We start from the raw sequence: 20,800 nt of genomic DNA, 5'->3' as shown, positions 1-20,800 counted from the left end.
TGACAAAAGCATTTTACATATATTTTCACTTGTTATCCCTTAAAGATATTCCCAGATATTCTTTCACATTTTAAATAAAATAGCTTTTTATATAGGATAGGTGAGTTGTCAATAAAAATCATAAAATTACTCACATGAAAAGTATATTTAAAAGCTCTCTACATCCATTGAAGGTTTGTTCATTCCTACAGTTTTTCTAAGTGACTACAGAGTATTCAAAAGTTTAGATATTACTCCTAATAATGTATATGGTGTGTGTGTGTGTGTGTGTGTGTGTGTGTGAGAGAGAGAGAGAGAGAGAGAGAGAGAGAGAGAGAGAGAGAAAGAGAGAGAGAGAGGAGAGAGAGAGAGAGATTGATTTTTCCTCATTTCTTTTGGCCTTCAACGAATTTCCTCTTTTTCATTACTTTAAAATAATTGCTGTAGATTTTTCACATGCCACATATATATTCCGTGCCACTTAATTGAATGCAATTTATTTGCCACTTGCCTTTTTCACAATTCCATAGTTTGCCCCCTGTGAACTATGCCTGACTTTCCCTTGGTTCATTATTCCTTCATGAAAAACAGAATTGAGGTTCATGCTGGACTTCCATACCACGGTATGTGACCACAGTAACTTTCCTGCGTGATGACAGAGGAGGAGGGCATCCATTGCTTATCTTCTTAATGCTTATTTGGCGCTTTACAAATATTATCTTCCTAACATCCATATAAGGAGAATATTATTATTCACATTTTTCACATATGAGAAAACCGACCCACAGGGAGGTAAACTAGTCCAATTCTAATGAAATTTGAGTGCTTATGATGCCCTGTGATTTATGAATTTTTACTTTAAAAATTCACTGCAGAGCAGCACAGCATTCTAATTCCGGCTACCACTGGTCGTTCCCGTGAAAAGACTGATTATCTTGTGTACACAGTTGTACAAACAGCGAGTTCTGTCTGCTTTTTCCTTTTTCACTTTTTCTTGGCTTTTCTCTCCTTATCCCTCCCTCAGATTCTTTATTGAAATTCCGCTTTTGAGTCTTTGCTTTTAGGATGTTGTCATTGAATGAGAATATAACCACAACACTCCAAGTCTGCCTGCTTGTATTTAGCTCTTCCTCCAGAAGACATATATATCCCGTGGACAGTAGAGCCCCTGGAGAGAGGAATACTATGTATTTATGTTTATATACTTACAGTAATCCTCCCCCCCCCCCTTACATGAGGTATATGTTTCAAGAACCCCAGTGGGTGACTAAAACTGTGGATGCTTGTTCCCTTATACATATATACCTATGGTAAAGTTTAATTTATAAATCAGGCACAGTAAGAGGTAAACAATAATAACTAATAATAAAACAGAACAGTTATTTCAGTATGTTATAGTAAAGGTTATGCGAATGTAGTCTTTCTCTCAAAAGGACTTGCTGTACTGTACTCCCCTTTTCCCTTAAAGGAAACCCTTTACAGCTTCTCTGTCATATGTCTGCGCTGTCAGCATCCTCACTCTTCCGCTTTGAGGCCATTTTACGTAAAATGAGGACGACTCGAACACAAGCAGCTGTGATACCAAGACAGTCAATCTGATAACCAAAACGGCTGCTTAGTGAGGAGGCATATACGGCGCAGATAGCACTGGGCAAAGGGATGATTCATGCCCTTGGCGGGATGGAGTAGGGCAGCACAAGGTTTCATCACATACTTGGAGCGGCGAGCAATTAAAAACGTATGAGTTGTTTATTTCCGGAATTTTCCATTTAATACTTTTGGGCTGAGGTTGACTGCGGATAACAAACCGCCAAAGGTGAAAGCATGGATAAGGGGGATGGCTGTATTTGTGTATGTATATGTGGGTGTATAAATTTTCTTACTTTGGTACCTCACTCTTTAGGCAATAAATGTTTCCACAGCACTTTGGGAATAAAATTAATTTTTGCCAATTGAATCAGTTTAAGAACCTTCACATAGGAGATCCTACTTTAATTACTTTTATGAGCAAACTAGAGGCCTGGTGCACAAATTCGTGCATGGGTGGGGTCTGGCTGGCCCACCCCCATTGAGGTGATTGGGCCAGGGGAAGGGGCCCGTGGGCAGGCTAGCCCCGCCTCTGATCTGGGTGGGGGGGTAATGGGGGGTGGAATTGCCCCCTCCCCCCCACTGATTAGGGTGGGAGAGGCAATCTGGCCCTGCTCCCTGGTTGAACTCCTGGTCGAGGGGACAAGTTACATATTAGCCTTTTATTATATAGGATTATTACTTCAAGTTTTTAACTTAAGTAAACTGTTTCCCCCAAATAGGGTTTAACACACAAATTGAAGTTAAGAAAATAAAAAAGGTGGTTGTTTTTGTTTGTGTTTTTGGTTAGTCTTTTTAATAGGTATGAAAGAGTTTTAAAATTATAGACGAAAAAATAAAACCACACCAGAATTATTTACCTTTTTGCTTTCCTTTCCATTGTCCCTGGGGATTCAACTTAATGAATAAGAAACAATAATATAAGAAGGCACACTTCTTTTTCACAACCCCACACTTCCACACACCAGGATGAGTAGGAAAATAATGGTTAGGTAGTAACAGAAATGAGAATTATTAACTAGGAATGATTCTTATCCTAGAGGCGGAAGAGCACAGTGGTTTTAGGCTCTGAATTGCCTGGGAGACTCCAGTCTCGGATACTTGTTGTGTGACATCTTTGAGCCTCAGTTTTCTCATTTGTAAGATGGGATAATAATAGTATTTATTTCCATAGGCTTTTGTGAGGAGGAAATGAGATAAAACATGTAAAGTACTTCAGTCAGTCCTGGGCACACAGCCAGTATCGATCAGTTCTATTATTTAATTCCAAGAATTTTTGACAGCCCTGTTGTTGATTTAATAAGAGGAGAAAGGTTCTGGGATATGTTGAAGTGGATGGGGCGTGCTAAGTAAAGCTCAAAAGAAGACCTTAATGAGGTTCAGATGAGCAGGGATGTGAATGAAAATGCTTTGTGAGATGTGAAGTACTCTTTATAAATAACAAGCAATATGAGGAAATTAGATTATTTGTAGCCTTCGTGATGCTGGAAAGTGAATATTTACAGATCTAGCTCCAATGGATAATGGTACTATTTCCCTCCAGATCCGCAAATTGAGTACCAGGGGAAAGGTTTAAAGCCACGCACAAAAATACTTTTAAAAAGAAAGTTGGACTCTCTTACAGTAGAATATTATCTATACACACATTAACTTGATGGGTCTTGGGGAAAGGGTTTGCTAAGCCACATCCTTAATGTTAACAGTATCTTACAAATTAAGTCTTATCTATTTATAGCCTAGAGCCTGCCTGTCTTTTGTAGAATTTCTTATTGGGTCCCTACCAATTTCTTGAGGAGGTGGGGCCTCTGTGCCTTGGCCTACCTTTTCTGGAAGCCTTTGATCTCTCCATTTTTGTGCTCCCGCAGTTCTAAGCACACGGCTCTGTCACTGCATTTCCTGCATTATGTAGTAATTAGCTATAAACTGGACAGCTGGCTTCTTGTGGACAGAGTCCGTGCGTCACTTAACTTTTTAATCTTTAATGGCCTGGCATATTAAAGTTCCCCCAAAATATATGAGGCATAAATAAAGAAAGAGTAAAAACAGCCTTTGGCACACTTGGTAAAATTTTGTTAGCACCAAGACTTTAAAGTATTAAAGAAAGATGTTCTTCCAAAAAATACTCCGTGCTACAGACGTTTTTTAAAAATTCTGATTGAACTTCCCATAATTAAATTACTATATTTTACTTTACTGTATGATCTGTAAAGTACCTTAATGTAGCATTAGTAGAATGACACAGGCTTCATTTTGAAGTAAAAAGTTTTAACCTCCCAAATGCCAACTATTTTAATAAAATGCAGATGCTTTGCATTTTACTTTTCTTAATACTCTTTTTAAAAAATTGATTACAGACAGAGGAAGGGAAAGAAAGGGAGATAGAGACAGAAACATCCATGATGAGAGAGAGAAGAAAAAAAAAAAAAACCACACATCAAGGGCTGCATCCTGCATGCCCCCTACTGGGACTGAGCCCTCAACCCTAGCATGTACCCTGACCATGGGTATAGGACCATGACCTCCCTGGTTCATGGGTTGATGCTCATCCAATGAACTAAACTGGCCAGGTGCTTTGCATTTTAGATGCTTTAACATCTAAAGAAAAAAAAAAAAAAAGAAAAAAAAAAGCGATAGCATTTAAAAGGGAAAATTAGGTTAGGATTTATAAACATATAAAGTTCTTTTCTTCCTGGAGTGCTTACACAACAAATAATTTGTGTCTTCTTCAAGAACACCTGATTTGTATTAAGAACTAAATTTAAAATTTTCCTCATCTGTAAAATAGAGTCTGTAATTACCTACCTCATAGGACAGTTGTAAAGGTTAAGTAAGATAATCCAAGTAAAGTACTCCGCCCAGGGTCTGGCATATGTTAATCATCCATCATATGTTCGCTATGACTTGTTATATGACAATGAGACGTGTTATGAAAAAGCAGTGTAGACATCCATTTTCCTCTCCCCAGAGGCAGATTGGTAGCTAATCTCATAAACCAGTTTTGTTTTATGTCAGAGATGGCTGGGCAAATGGGGGTTAAGGAGTAAGCCTGTTCAAATTTAAAAATAATAAAACTTTAGAAATGTTTAAGACAGTTTGGGCTTTTGACCATATGATTCGATTACATTTGTTTGGTTATTTAATTTATTTTTGTTATTGGTCTCATCTGGAATCAGAATTGAACAATACATCTGAGATGCAGGGTTTTTTGTTGGTTTTCCCTTCTCTTTCTCTGAGAGAGAGGAAAAAAAAGGTTCAGAAACAAACAAAACTACTGTGCTCCTCTCCCTCTGGTCCCAGTCCATCCACGTGGAGTGAATTTTGTTCTCGGTACTCGCCAGGTTCCCTGCTTATACATAGACACACGTACACATTTGTGACCTTGTCAGGGGCGGCCAGGGAGGGACTGTGAAGAACTACAGTTCATAGCTGTTCATCTGTGTGTACCCTGGGCATGGCATTGCCTGTTGGCTTCTCAACGAGGGAAGAGCCCTAGACAGCTGCTGGTCCAAATTGGCATAGTGTTGTTGCTTTATTGCTTTCATCGCTGGAGGACTATTTGCATAAAAGCAGCTGTGTTTTGCTGCTCAGTTTTTAAATACAAGGATCATAGAGGATAGCAGGGGGCCTCAGCAGACACATCACAGCCCCCATCAGATTCTGGTGAATCTGTGACTTCTGCTGTGTATCTCCTCACTTAACCATTCAAGTTGAACCACCATTGAGATGAGCAGGGGTAGGGCAGACCTTTGGTGTTTATGCATATAGGTATCTTTTATGGTCTAGTAATGCTTCCAGGTAGATGCTGGAGTGTATCATTCTTAAAATGTGTCACGGTTATAAATGGGATGGGTTGGGTCTCTGAAGACGAGGTCCTCACCGTAAGACGAGAATCTCTGGGATTAAAAAAAAAAACTCATCAGAAACAATGGGGAGACATGAGAAGATGCTGTTGGTGGTAACATGGCCAATAACTACTTGTAACTCTCAGAGGAGCATTAAAGAGACTCACAGAAATGTAGATGACACATGTGACAGTGGATGGCATTAGTTATTTGACTGGCATTAGGGCTGTCTTTTGAGCTTTACTGCTCTCTGGGGTAGGTGTAGTTAGTGGCTGGGTCCTTTAGTGGCTCCTGAATGGAACAGCTGAAGTCAAGACTTTGCCATCCTTGAGTCACAGTTCAAGATAGTTCTTAGGTGTTATGTCCTACACCTAAAGTAGATGATTTGCAGGTGATGTGATAGTTCCTGCTCAAACCTTAGAAAAATTTTAAAGAACTAATAGCTTTATCCTATATAATAAAAGGGTAATGTGCAAATTGACCAAATGGCGGAATGACCGGTCTCTATGATGCTCACTGACCACCAGGGGGCAGACGCTCAACACAGGAGCTGCCCCTGGTGGTCAGTGTGCTCCCACAGGGCGAGTGCCGCTCAGCCACAAGCCAAGCTCATGGCTGGTGAGTGCCGCGGCAGAGCCTCTCCTGCCTCTGCAGCAGCGCTAAGGAGCAGGCCGAAGCCGTCAGTCGGACATCCCCTGAGGGCTCCCAGACTGCGAAAGGGCACAGGCCAGGCTGAGGCAACCCCACCCCCCTCCTCCTCCAGTGCATGAATGTCATTGAGATATGATTTACATACCAAGATGTGAATTACACATTGTATACTTTAGATGGTATCACCCTTTTAAAGTATACAGTGCAGTAACTTTTAGTGTATTTACCCAATTATGTGCCGATCATTACTAATTCTAGAACATTTCATTCTCCTGAAAGAAACCCCATGCCTGTTAGCAGTCAACCTCCATTTCCCTCCTGACTTCTCCAGCCCTATACAATGACCAATCTACTTTCTGTCTCTATGAATAAGTTGCCAATTCTGGACATTTCACATAATTGGAATTATACCTGACCTCCTTTGTGACTGGCTTCTTTCACTTATCATAGTGTTTTCAAGGTATATTCATGGTACAGCACATATTAGTACTTCATTTCTTTTTATTGCTGAATAATATTCTACTGTACGGACGTACCACTGTTTGTTTACCCATTCATCAGTTGATTGGCATTTGGGTAGTTTCTCATTTTTGGAAATTATGAGTAAAGTTGTTATAAGCATTTGTGTACAGGTTTTTGTATGGACATGTATTTTTATATTTCTTGGGTAAACACTTAGGAGTGGGGTTGCTACATTATAACAGTATATGTTTAACTTTATAAGTAACTTCCAAAAAAATTTTTTTTTTTTTTTAGCCGAAACTGGTTTGGCTCAGTGGTAGAGCGTCAGACTGTGGACTGAAAGGTCCCGGGTTCGATTCTGGTCAAGGGCATGTACGTTGGTTGCGGGCACATCCCCAGTAGGGGGTGTGCAAGAGGCAGCTGGTCGATGTTTCTCTCTCATCGATGTTTCTAGCTCTCTATCTCTCTCCCTTTCTCTCTGTAAAGAAATCAATAAAATATATTTTTTTAAAAACATTTTTTTTTAAATAGCTATACATTTTGCATTTCCACCAACAATTTGTGAGATTTCTGGTTGTTCTTGTTCTAGTCAGCATTTGGAATTGTCAGGGGTTTTCTTTGTTGTTGCTGTTTTTAGTAATTCCAGTAGGTGTGCAGTTCTTTGCTAGTTTCAAATGAAAGTCTTGCAATATGAAACCATCAGAAGGAACATTTAAATGTAAAGTAGGCATTTATTGACTGAATGCCTATTATGAGCCAGGCCCTCTGCTCAGTGATGGGACTGTGGAAAAAATAAGACACATCTCTGCTCTCATAGCAGTGAGTTTATTGAGGATGGCAGGTATGTAAAAGAAGAAATTAAAATAGGTTGAATCGTTGCTATAACTGGAGCTAAAATATTGGGGTGGGGAAGAGAGAGTCCAACTTCAGTATACCTAGACGTGGTCAGCTTTGTGGAAGGATTTTGACATTTATGATCAGTTAAAGAGAAAACAGTATGAGGAGCTGTGTGTACCTTTGCATAATGTTCCAAGATAGGTTTTGGTCGCAAAGGTCAAGCTTCCCTTACATTATCTTGTCTAATAAATCAATGCCTCACAAGCTGCTCGGCATAATGTGCTGGCTAACCACCTTGCAATTTGGAGGTAGTCTCATGCATAATAACCAGGGAAAGGGCAACTTGAATTTTTGTCGTTTCTTTTTATATTTATTTATTTATTTATTTTTATTAAATTATTATCTGTGTACATATTTTAACATTGCCCCCCCCCCATACATACCCTCCCTCCCCAAAGTTTTGTGTCCATTGGTTGTACTTCTATGCATGTATACAAGTCCTTCAGTAGTTTCTTTTTAAATATATATATATATATATATATATATATATATATATATATATATATATAATTGATTTCAGAAAGGAAGGGAGAGGGAGAGAGTGATAGAAACATCAGTGATGAGAGAGAACCACCGATGGGCTGCCTCCTGCAAGCCCCACGCTGGGGATCGAACCTGCAACTCGGGCATATGCCCAGACCGGGAATTGAACCTCTTGGTTCATAGGTCAACACTCAACCACTGAGCCATGCTGGCTGGGCTTGTGAAGTTTTTTGAAGCCTGCTTTTCTGTATCCTTCTTTATTCCTGGATCTGTCTCAAACCTTGATCTCACTTTCTGTCTTTTACCTGGCACATGACTAAACTGTCTAATCTCTCCCTTTTTTTAAGTGCATGTGTACTTAGTTCTGATTGTTTACCACAGTCAAAAGTTGGAGCAGCAGGCTTTGGACTTTTTGTCCAGTTGACCCCTTCAGCATTCACCTGGCTAGATTTGGCCTCAGTAATGTAGGTCATTTCAGGTGAGTGCATGATTCTGAGGGTCATCTTTCCCTGTGTCCGGTGAACTGGGCCTCTTACCTGACCAGCGTGGCAAACCCATGAGAAGAGCTGTGACGGAAGATTGGGGATGGTAGGGAACAAGAAGAGACTAGGTCAGTGGTCGGCAAACTCATTAGTCAACAGAGCCAAATATCAACAGTACAGTGATTGAAATTTCTTTTGAGAGCCAAATTTTTTAGATTTAAACTATCTAGGTAGGTACATTGTTATTAACTTAGGGTACTCCTAAGCTGGCCTTTGCTAAAAACTCAAGGGACCAAAGAGCCGCATGTGGCTCGAGAGCCGCAGTTTGCCGACCACTGGACTAGGTGAACATTTCTGGGCTGCGCTTCAGGCTGTCAGGCTCACCTAACTTGTGAGCATCTTTCAGAGCAGATGAATCTGTCCTCTTGCTTGTTTTATAAACTTCTCGAACACCTTTGCTTGGTTTGCTTTTCTATAGCCAGGGAAAATACAATCTGATGAAAAGGTTCAAGTAATTGGAATTAGTCATCCTCAAGTAGAAAAAGGTAAGGATGTTGCAATTTCTTATTACACTATCATCTTACTCCAGGCTATATTGAGGGTTCTTGAGAATTTCTTGTATGGAAGACTGGGTTTAACAGTAGTTTCAAAAAGATTAAAATTCACAGAAGGTGGTGATCAGTGAATTACTCTTTTCTTTGGACAGAAAAGGGAGAACGGTTCAACTTCCTGAGAACCTTAAGTTAGACATAAGGAGCATTTGCTTGCTATGGAGTGATTGAGGGAGCGTCTACGACCATGTTTTCCAAAGGGAAACTCATGGAGGGCTAGTCTTATTTGGGATGGTTAAAATTTACCATTGACTAAAGAACTTAATACTTACTGAAGCCAGAATGAAAATCTACATTTGAAAGTTGGTTTTCCCCTTCCCCTGAAGATCATGACATAGGTTTTCCTTTATTTGGAAAAGTATTTAATCTTAGGGTGATTGTATGTCAAGCTGTTCAGTACTATAGTAAAGTTCAGTTACATATAGGAACCTCATGCATTTGATAGGTTCTGACAAATAACAGCTGTGATTGGTTTAGAACATTAAGTAAACGTCCTCTCTGTTCTTTGTGGTCCTTTTAAGCAGATTCTGTGCTTGAAATCACTACATGTTGAGCTGTTGGATGTGTACAGCCTTTTTGGTTTTTACACAGGCTGGCAAGTTTCATATATCCTTATGTTTCAGTATTAGTGGTGTCCTTCATAAGAAGCAGGGGTCAGGAAACTATTGTGCCAAAGTAGACCAAGCATGGAAGAGATGCAGTTACAGGGCCAGAGCAGAAATGTGGAGAAAATTGGGGGATGGGAAAGATATCTCAAAATCAGATAAGGTCTGCCCTGGCCAGAGTGGCTCGGTTGGTTGGAACATTATCCCATACGCCAAAAGATTGCAGACTTGATCCCTGGTCAGGGAACATACCTAGATTGTGGGCTCGATTCCTGGTTAGGGTATGTATGGGAGGCAACTGATTGGTGTTTCTCTCTCACATTAATGTTTCTCTCTCTCTCTCTCTCTCATTCTCTCTCTCTCTCTCTCTCTCTCTCTCTCTCTCTCATAATGAAAGTTAGTTAGAAAACAAGAGCAATAGTGTAGAAATTTAGAAATGGCTAGGGGTTTTTTTTTTTTTTGGCTTAAAACTCTTATGTGTTGAATGCATTTAACTTTAAAATGTTTTATCAATACATACATTGAAGCTATATGATAAACAGAAAAACCTTCCTTTGAGAATTTCTTCTTTAGTTTTTCTATATTATTTTACAACCCCATTGATCCTTTCCTAGCCCTTTTAAACATCTTTCCATCTTTTTGTTTTGTTTTGTTAATCCTCACTGAAGGATATTTCCCCATTGCTTCTCAGAGACAGTGGAAAGGAGGAAAGGAGGGGGAGAAAGAGAGGAAAGAGAGAAACATCGATGTGATAGAGACAATGATTGGTTGCCTCCTGCACCTGCCACAACTCATGCCGGAATCGAACCTGAAACTCAGGTACGTGCCCTTGACCGGAAATCGAACCCGAGACCCTTCAGTGCTGAGATCAACGCTCTATTCATTGAGCCAAACATGGCCAGGGTCACCTTTTCGATTTTTCACTGTGTTTGTGTCCCTTTCTTCCCAGCCAAACCCCCGTTGTTCATTGCCCATGTGGCAGCTCTCAGGGCAAGAACATTGGCATGTTACTGGCGTGGACTGAACAGACCTGGGTTCGCATCCTGATTTCTGACCAGCTTAGTGAGCGTGACAGTTGAAGTTTGAGCAGTTACATGACTTTGTGAGCCTCACTTTTCTCCTCTGTGAGATGGAGATAATGCCGACCCTCCAGGGTGTGGTCAGGTCTGAGATTATGGCTATAAAGCATTAACCCAGTGCCACGCACAGAGTAGGCACTGCGATGACTTATGTCCTTTGGTTCCAGAGCTGCTTTTTTTCTTTTTCTCCCCCCCCCCCCTCCCCGATGCTCTTGACCCCTTGTGTCTACAGGAGAGGAAATGTCTGGAGATAAGTCAGAAAGGGTAGAACGTGTTCTGGATTTCTCTCCTGAGAAAAAGGCAGGTGCGAGGGACAAGGCTGGTAGAGGCAGTCCCGGGCCTGTGCTGGAGATAGATCAAGCGTCTTCTGGAGTGTAACTCGCTGTCAGTTCAACAGGATGACTGACCAAGAGCCAGGACGGGTGGCAGGGTGCGGGCACAGAGGCCTCTCTCTGACAGCGTCTGGGTTAGGCTGAAGGGGATGTTTACGGGAGGATTGAAGGTGAAGCAGGCGGAAGGCGGGCGGGGAGGCTGTACAGTGAACGTCCTTCGAGCACAGTCTGGCTTTGACTGGGATTGAGCCCTGGCTCAGCTGCTTCCTGGCCCTGTGACCTTGGGCCATTTACTTCATCTCTCCAAGACGTAATAGTTCAATTTATAAAATGGGGATTAAAAAAAGTCACCTAACTTGTAGAGTTGTAAGGTAATAATGCATTTAGCACACTTAGAACAGTGCCAGGCACACACTAAGTACTTGAATAATTTATTAATATATTAAGTCAAGCTGGGGGAAGAAAGAAAGCAGGGCTAATGAGCTGTAGAGCGGGGGTGGACTGCCTCCACGTACAAGTAACTGATAACATCTGTCATTGGTTATCATCAGAGGAAAAGAGTCAATAATGGGATGCATTATTTATAAATGCTCTGATACTTCCCGATGCGTGTGCATGTTAAAAAACAAATGAAAGAGATGCTTTCCTTGTTTTTCCCTATATTGGAAAACAAAACGTATGGAAAAAAGATTAAGGAGATCAGTCGCCACTCGTAACCTTCGTTGTGGAAGGGTAAATCATGGTTCCTTTGTTCTGGTCATCATTTCTGTGGCATTTCACTGCAGAGTATTTAGTGTTTCTGTCCTTTCTCTGTTTCTTTTTTAAAAAATATATATATATTTTATTGATTTTTTACAGAGAGGAAGGGAGAGAGACAGAGAGCTAGAAACGTCAATGAGAGAGAAATATCGACCAGCTGCCTCTTGCACACCCCCCCACCGGGAATGTGCCCGCAACCAAGGCACATGCCCCTGACCGGAATCGAACCTGGGACCCTTCAGTCCGCAGACCGACGCTCCACCGCTGAGCCAAACCGGTTTCGGCCTTTCTCTGTTTCTTTCTGGCTTCCTGGTTAATCAGTTATTTCAGCAATGTTTACTACTTGTAAAACAAAAGGGACCCAGCAAATAGGAACGGATGAGGCATAGCTGGAATTAATTTTAGTGAGAAAGTAAGCCCCTCGGCACTGACGTTTGTTCAGTTAGGAAGCCTGGGCACGCTCTGTCACGAATTTCACACGTCACGCCGTGGGGCACGGGTGGACCCTGCTAGGTTAGCACCTGTGAACCTCTGGCCTTGGGATCTGCAGCCCAGCACCATGACGTGGATCACAGAAGTCTCTCTGAGTTCTCCCTGATATCCCAGCAGCCATCGCTGCACAGACGCTTCGCAGTACATCCTGTCTTTTAGCACTGAAAACAGCCATCAAGAGAGAATTATTATCCCCCTGGTTTCATGGAAGAAGATAATCAAGCCTTAAAAATGTGTGCAGAGTGACATGCCAGCACGGGGCAGAGCCAGAGCTTGAAAATCAGCTGTCTGATTTCAGTGTTTGTGTTTTTAAAAAACCAACCCTCCACTTGTTTCTCTAATTCACAATCCACCGAAAGACGGCAAAGCTGATTTTTGGCCAGGTCGCCAGGCTTGTTTACTTGCTGATGCTGTCCTTCGAGGCCCCTCCCTTAAGAGTGTTAAAGGCTTACTTAACTTGAAGAATCATCCAGTCTAGTGGCTCTCAAATCTATGCAATCACCCTGGACATTTATTCCTTTCGTTTTAATTATGATTAAGTGGGTTTTAGTTGGGGACCAGGAACCTACGTTTAAACTGTTTTACATGTGATTTTGACATTCTGACCGGTTTGGGACCCACTTCAGATGTACAAACCCTCTCCACACATCCCCCCCAGTTTTCCTGACAGGTAGTCATCTGACATCTGATATTAGCTTCTGACAGGAACTCACTACCACCTTAACAGGAAGATCATTTCACCAGTGATTAGATGCAGTGCTGTGTCTCTAGAGAGTTTTCATGTAATATCCTAAATGGATTGGATTAATTTCTTAGATTCTTATACTCGTTGGTATTGGTGTTGAGGTCAGATCCAGACTTGCATCACCTCTGAACCTCATCTCCCTTGTGTAAATGAGTATGTTATGTACTTTAAAGAGAATATCAAGAATTAAATGAAAGCCGAAACCAGTTTGGCTTAGTGGTAGAGCGTCAGCCTGCGGACTGAAAGGTCCCGGGTTCAGTTCTGGTCAAGGGCATGTACCTTGGTTGCTGGCACATCCCCAGGAGGGGGTGTGAAAGAGGCAGCTGATCGATGATTGTCTCTCATCGATGTTTCTAACTCTCTATCCCTCTCCCTTCCTCTCTAAAAAATCAATAAAATATATTAAAAAAAAAAAAAAAAGAATTAAATGAAAAAAAGAAACTGTCCTGGCTGGAAAGATTCTCGGCTGCCTTCAAACAGCCATTTCTTATAGCCCCTTCACTTTATTTATTTATTAAAAAAATATATTTTATTGATATATGAGAGGAAGAGAGAGGAATAGAGAGTTAGAAACATCAATGAGAGAGACATCAATCAGCTGCCTCTTGCACACCCCTACTGGGGAAGTGCCCGCAACCAAGGTATATGCCCTTGACCAGAATCGAACCCGGGACCTTTCAGTCTGCAGGCTGACGCTCTATCCACTGAGCCAAACCGGTTTTGGCTAGTCCCTTCACTTTAGCAGCCTCTCTTCGAACAGCCCGGTAGGAGGTGTGGATGGGTATGACAGAAGGCTCCTAGACATTTATTATGGGATTGTCAGTGCCATAAATAGGTTATCATTTGCCTCTTCATCAGCACACTTATTTATTATTATTACTAGGGGCCCATTGCAGGAAGATTCGTGCAAATGGCCGCTGCAGCCGTGCCCCCGCCCCCCCCACCTGCCCGCCCGCCCTGCCCTGTGCTTTCCCTCTGGCAGCTGCCTTGCTTTCCGCTTTTCTTCCCTCTTCCTTCTATGCTATCTTCAGTCTTCACTCCTCCCTCCCTCAGCATATGCAAATTAACCACCAACTTTGTTGGGTTAATTTGCATACCCTCTCTGATTGGCTGTGTATGGTCAATTAGCATTTTTCTCTTTTATTAGTGTAATTTTTTTTTTTTTTTTTTATCTCTGGCTTTTTCTTTGGGCAAAGAATATGATACCTCTTATGGAGAAACATAAGCCTGCATTTCTGGAAATTCATCTTTATTCCTTAAGTAATTTAAGTTTCCACTGATAACTTGAACCCAAAGCAAAACAAATGATCTTCAGGAAGAACTTAAAGGTAAAGGAAAGGACCTTCTTAAATTATATAGGAACCAAAATGGAGAACCAAAGAAAATATTCCATGCCTCTTTCTTATCCAACAATAGGAACAGATAACTGATGAGTGTTAAAAGAAAAAAATGGCTGGGGGTGGGGGAACGCCGCAGTAAACTAAGAAATATGGGCTCCTTGCTCTCTGGCACACACAATGTGACTAGAATAAATACTAAGTAATTTCAACCTAATTCTAACAGGATTCCATTTTACTACCGAGAATACTGCGGCCATTGAGAATGACTAAGACAAGCCTTACATCTGGTCACATGACAGGCCCATATTCAAGACACCTAGGACTTTATAGAATGGGAATTTAAAACATAATTATGATACACACATACACAAATATGGGCTCTTTGAGAGACAGATGTGACTTAGTTTCCATTGTACTACATACGTCCCTCTGTCAGAACACCTGCCGTACTCTTATTTTAATTGGTCATGTCCCTCTCTGCTAGTCACTTGCAAATAGGGACTAGGCTACGGCATTTATTTCTGAACTACCAGGGCCTAGTAGGATAGCAGCCCTCAACTTGCGCATAAAAGGTTTGTAAAGTTTTGTTTGTAAAGGTTTGTTTGTAAAGGGTTGAGCATAGACCTCTGATCCAGAAGGTCACAGTTCAATTCCCAGTCAGGGCACATACCTGGGCTGCAGACCCAGTCCCCCATGTGGGGCGTGCCTGAGGCAGCTGATCCATGATTCTCTGTCATCACTAATGTTTATGTCTCTCTCTCCCCCACCCCGACTCCTCATCTATGAGTTGTTGTTTTTTAAAGGATAGGGTTGCAGAGATGTTAGAAATAATGTAGCTCTATCCTCTCATTTGCATAAAGGGAGGGATTTTAGGCACAGACTGGAGAGGTGGGTCATAACGTTCCCCAAAGCCCCAAGTGTTTAGGGTTTTATAGCACTCTCGTCTTCTGGTTCTCAGTTCAGGGCTCTTCCTAGGCTTCCTGCTGCATTCATTTACCCAATAATCCTCCGAGTTCTTTATGCTCACTGCTGAAATGTCACCTCCCTTTTTGCTTCCCTGGGTAGAGATACAGTGAGGCTGTGCACCAGAGACCAGACAAAAACAGCTTTCCAATAGTTGAAGACAGTGGTCGGCAAACTGCCGTGGTTTGCCGCTCTATTGACTAATGAGTTTGCCGACCACCAGTTTAACACAAACCTGGAAAATGGTCATTGTAGCTGAGGTTTTTACCTAACATTGATAGCATACTCATCATGTCATTCTGTTATTCAGAGGAGAGGATACGTGATCATTGGCAAGGCTGGATAAACTGGCCAAGATCCTTAGAATAATCTCTCATTGCTATGGTTTGTTTTGTATGGTTATCGAGGTGTATGTTTATCTTGCTTTTCTTTTTTTAAAATTTTTAATATATTTTTATTGATTTCAGAGAGGAAGGGAAAGGGAGAGAAACATCAATGATGAGAGAGAATCATCGATAGGCTATCTCCTGCATACCCCCCACCAGGGATTGAGCTCGAAAACCAGGCATGTGTTGTTGGCTGGAGTCGAACCTGGGACCCTTCAGTCCGCAGGTCGATGCTTTATTCACTGCGCCAAACCAGCTAAGGCTATCTTGCTTTTTTAAAAAAATTTAACTTCAGAGAGGGAGAGAGAGACATAAACATTAATGATGACAGAGAATCATGGATCAGCTGCCTCAGGCACGCCCCACACTGGGGATTGGGTCTGCTGCCCAGGTATGTGCCCTGACTGGGAATTGAACTGTGACCTCCTGGATCAAAGGTCTATGCTCAACCCTGAGCCATACCAGCCAGGCTGTCTTGCTTTCCTTACACAAAAACCAACTAAATTGTTCTCTAGTAATGAATTAGGCCATGGACTGCACTTCTTCTAGACCCAGACTACTAACAATAATTTGTAGGTGATGGTCTCCCATGGGCATGAGTGAAATGTGGTAGAACAATTATTTTTCTTAGTTTGCATTAGCTTTCTATTTTCAAAATGTTTTTGAATCTAACGGGAAAACACTACCTTGGGTTAAACATTTTTCACGTGAATGCTTTTCAAAAGGTAATTTTAGTACTTTGGACATGCTGCAATTTTTATAACATATACCTAATGTATGGACCTTATCAGTATGGACCTTATCAGTAATAAATATGAAAGATATGCAATAGAATTACATTGAAACTACAATCCCTTTTTGTGGAAAGTAATTTTCAGGAAAGTAATTTTATGCTTTTCAGGAAAGTAATGTTATACTGAGAGTTTTTAATTATGGTCTTCCTCCAGACAAAACAGCACCTCTGTTCATTTGAGTAGAATCTTCACTTGACAGTGGATGCAGGGGGTGAAGGGCCGAGGGCAGAGACAATTCTCATGACTCTTAACTTTTGAATTTACTTTTTTAGTTCACTTGAGAAGAAGTCAGCCTGAAGTAGTGGGACATGTACATAAAAGACTATTAAAGGGGAAAGGGTATAATTTAATTCATTGTGGAAACTTGTATTAAACATAATGTTGCCAAGTTATTCTTTTTTTTTTTAAAAATTTCAGCATTAATGCAAGTTTAGTGTCCTTCTGAAACAAGTCATTATTCTTCATGAAAAGAATGACTGTATGTTTATTGTTAGAACTATCTGGAACTTTGATTCATGTCCCCAGTACACGGCAAGAAGCAAATGATACGGTATTGATTTTTAGGAAGTCATTTCATGTGTTGTCTTATTGTTCTGTGTTTTTATTTTTAGGACCGGAGTAGGCCCTATGACACTTTTAACTTGCACTCGTTGGAGAACTCCTTAATGGATATGATAAGGACTGATCATGAGCCTCTGAAAGGTAAACACTACCCTCCCAGTGGCCCACCAATGAGTTTCGCTGATATAATGTGGAGGAATCATTTTGCAGGTTAGGAATATTCATATGTCCATTCCTTGCTTGGTGTTTTAAAACAAAAAAAATCAGCTTTTTAATCATTGTGATTTTTGTTTTGTTTTGTTTTTTGTTTGTTTGTTTTTGTTTGCTTCTGTAAAGCATTGTGGAATGTATCTAAAGTTGATTTTTTTTTTTTTTTTTTTTTTTAAAAAACCTGGGTTCAGTTACCTATGATTTTCAAAGTTGATGGCTTGAATCAGAATGCCTGGCAGAAGCATGTGCTGGGCAGCTGAGGTTGCAGTTATAGCATGAGACCAGAAGCCACATTTTCTGGGCTTTCCGTTTGGACTCCACAGCCGAACCTGGATAATTCATTTACGTCCAAGTACGCTGCGAGGAAATAGATTTATTAAACCAGTCTCCAAAGACTACTTCAGAAAACTTCATACAGAAGGGTTTCGTTTTATTAAAATATAACCAATTTCCTAGTGTAGGGAGGTAACACTACGCAGACTTAAGAGCAGCCAGCGACCCGTTTGCATTCTCTCGGGCTAAAACATTAAGGAAAATGCCTTAAAATGTGTAAACGTTTTGGCTTAAATAGAAGGCAGAAAGTCCCAGCGTCAGCACCATTAGGATTTCCTACTTTTACAACCCATGTAAATTCAGGATAGAGGCTGATGTTACCCTCCTAATTACCGCTAGTTCTTTTTATGGGGTGTAGGACTTTTTAGGGGCCCCCGAGGTATTTTTAAACACTGCGATGGAAGTTTTCCGTTGAAATATCCACAGCGCTTGGGTTCAGAGCCTAAGGATCGGAACACTGTGGAGAGTTAGCCGCAGGGATGTCCACCTTCTCCAAATCCTCCTGTCCCCTGGAGGGTGAGGAACTTGATGGCCTCTGGTTCTCTGCAGGCTCTTAGAGGGGGGATGAATGACTGTGAACACCCGATACCCATTTCCTCCAGCCACACCAGGCACCCATTTCACCCTTTCCTTGTCACACTCATGATTTTCTGCTGCGGTCCTCAATTCCCAGTGAAAAGAGAGTAGTGAACAGCCTAAAAAGGAAAGAAAGGATTTTGAGAAAAGCTATATTTTAAAGCCGTCAGAAGTAGGGGGGGAAAAAAATCTCTCATGGATTCATTGTTATATTTAGTCACTGTTACCTTGTCTGTCTTGAGAGATTAGGTACGTGGCCACGGAAAGCGTATTTCACTTAGAAGTGGGAATGATGTTAAAAAGGAAACCCATGATATTCACAGACTTTTGTGTTTTTTTTAATATCTTCAAAGGCTGCATTTGTCTGCCTTTTCTACCTCAAACAGCCAGAAGTCTCTCCTAACCTAAAATATTCAGCCCTTGTGCTTTATGCATATGTGTTTTAGCTTAGTCTGTATTCTTTTCATCCAGCAATAAAATATAAGAGGATATTAGATTACAGTCTGTAAAATAATTTTTCCAGAATTCCGTGGATATTGTTTAAGTGGGTGCTCTTGTGCCCCGCCTTTCGAGAGCAGCATGGTTACAGCGTAAGGAGGGTACCTCACTGTGGTGTAATGTAAAGACCCGATTCCAGGTGTGGTGGCCCTTTTAAAAATTGCATGTCTAACTGCCTGTGCAAACGTGAGGTTTCACCTATAAAAGCCTTCTGCACTGTACTTCTAGACATATGTCCTAAGAAATTGGAAGGCATTTAATATGTACTTTTTTACAGCCTCAGTAGAGTTGCAACTTCTCAGTTCATCATACCACCCACCTTGCTTTCCTTCTGAGGGGACCACTTCCCAGGTTCAATTACATCATCGTGTCAGCATCCTCTGGTGAGGGTGTTTGGGCTTCCTGCTTCCCTCTTCCAACTGGGAGACTGTTAGGTCTGACTTATAGCACCATGTGTTTGAACCTTATTATTTCTAGGAACATAATTATGAAGCTAGTATTTTTGAAGGAGAGATTTTAAGTAACCTTTGACTTTTAAAAAAGAGCAAATTATAATAGCAAAAAGGTAATTAGAAAATAAAAGAAACATTGTGATGGTGTAGCCTTTATTTTTCTATTTCCCACATAATAAACATTATCCATGTTTGAAAAAAATAAATATATATATATATATATATATATATATATATATATATATATATTTTTTTTTTTTTTTTTTTTTTTTTTTTTTTTTTACAGAGAGGAAGGGAGAGAGGGATAGAGAGTTAGAAACATCAATGAGAGAGAAACATGGACCAGCTGCCTCCTGCACCCCCTCCACCGGGGATGTGCCCACAACCAAGGTACATGCCCTTGACCTGGGAATCAAACCTGGGACCCTTCAGTCTGTAGGCCGACTCTCTATCCACTGAGCCAAACCGGTTTCAGCTATCCATGCTTTTATCGGTCTTTATAATTTATGAATAGGCCTTAACTTTGGACTCACAGGTTGTTCCCAGCTTTTTTCTCTATTGCCGGCAATGCTGCCATGGATGAGTTCTTACACATTGTTTTTTCTCAAGGAAAATTCATATAGAGGGTCTCTGGGTCATAGATATAAACATCTAGTCAATTAAAAATCAAAACATGTAAACATCTAGGTGAATTGCGCTTTAAGAGAAAGGTGGTGGGGAGGAGACCTACCCGGTGGCTTCTGGATGATCTGTCTAGAAACACTTCCCTCCACACCATTCTGTTCTTCCTCTTATCTTTAGTGCCCTCTTCTCCCACTTGAACATGGGGACACTATTTTGAGGGTCTCAACACTCAAGTTATAGAGTCTATTGGTTTTTTTATACTTGCTTGTTTCGGTGTTTTCCTCCGGAGCTCGATTTTCTTTAGAAAATAATACATTCTTTCTCACTGTAAGGAATTCAGATACTACATAAAAACAAAAAGGAAGGTGGAAAAAATCATCTGAGACCTACTACCTAGAGATAGCAAACATTGTTCTTTTATTAACATTCTTTCAGACATTTTATATTCTCTGTAGAGGAGATGAAATTCCAACTCAGACTTTCTGACTTTGCAGCCACTCAAACCTGTGTTTGAATTCCGGCTCTGCCTCTAGTTAGCTATTGATTTAAATAAATTAGCCTCTTTAAAGTCTTAGTGTCCTCATTGTTAAAATAAAGCACCTACTTCATAGGATCAGATCAAATTCCTGACACTAGAACCTGCTCAAATGGTATCTGTAATTTTTTTTGCTGGCAGTCATAATGGTATGCCTACTGCCTGGCCTGGGTAATAGATTAAACTTTTATATTCCTACACTGTTTCCTTCTAGGTAGACTACAGCTAAATGCTGAAAGCTTGCAAATACCAGTTGCCAAAGTTTTGTATTTCCCATATGTAAATAATGATTGTCATTATCAAAAACCACCAAAAGGAGAAAGAAAAAGAATCCTCCTAAGTTATGTTGCTTTCCAAAATTGCTTATCTAAATAATGTAAAGAAGGTATAATAAAATAAGATATCACAGTCATGAAAAATAACATACCTCAAATGTACTTAAAGTGAAGGTGGTGAAAATATGTTCACAGTGATATTTCATCTTAGAAACGTATTCAGTAAGAAACTCCTTTGTTCAACTGT

At 40.7% G+C, this 20,800-nt stretch overlaps 1 protein-coding gene across 7 annotated transcripts in view; it reads left to right on the top strand.

Moving 5' to 3' along the window:
* The window catches only part of CPEB3 (cytoplasmic polyadenylation element binding protein 3), a 177,824-nt gene that overhangs the window by 62,828 nt on the left and 94,196 nt on the right, over positions 1-20,800 (top strand). For 5 of the 7 annotated variants that reach the window (XM_084904324.1, XM_084904321.1, XM_084904323.1 and 2 more), the window contains one exon: positions 17,101-17,260. In XM_084904324.1, the coding sequence (XP_084760450.1) occupies positions 17,101-17,260 (160 nt within the window). The remainder of the gene's footprint in view (positions 1-17,100; positions 17,261-20,800) is intronic. The other 2 variants (XM_084904319.1, XM_084904320.1) reach the window with 1 other exon arrangement.

Source organism: Pipistrellus hanaki, assembly GCF_964339955.1.
Source record: "Pipistrellus hanaki genome assembly, chromosome: 14".
Classification (NCBI taxonomy): Eukaryota; Metazoa; Chordata; class Mammalia; order Chiroptera; family Vespertilionidae; genus Pipistrellus; species Pipistrellus hanaki.
This window is presented reverse-complemented; position numbering and strand designations above follow the sequence as displayed.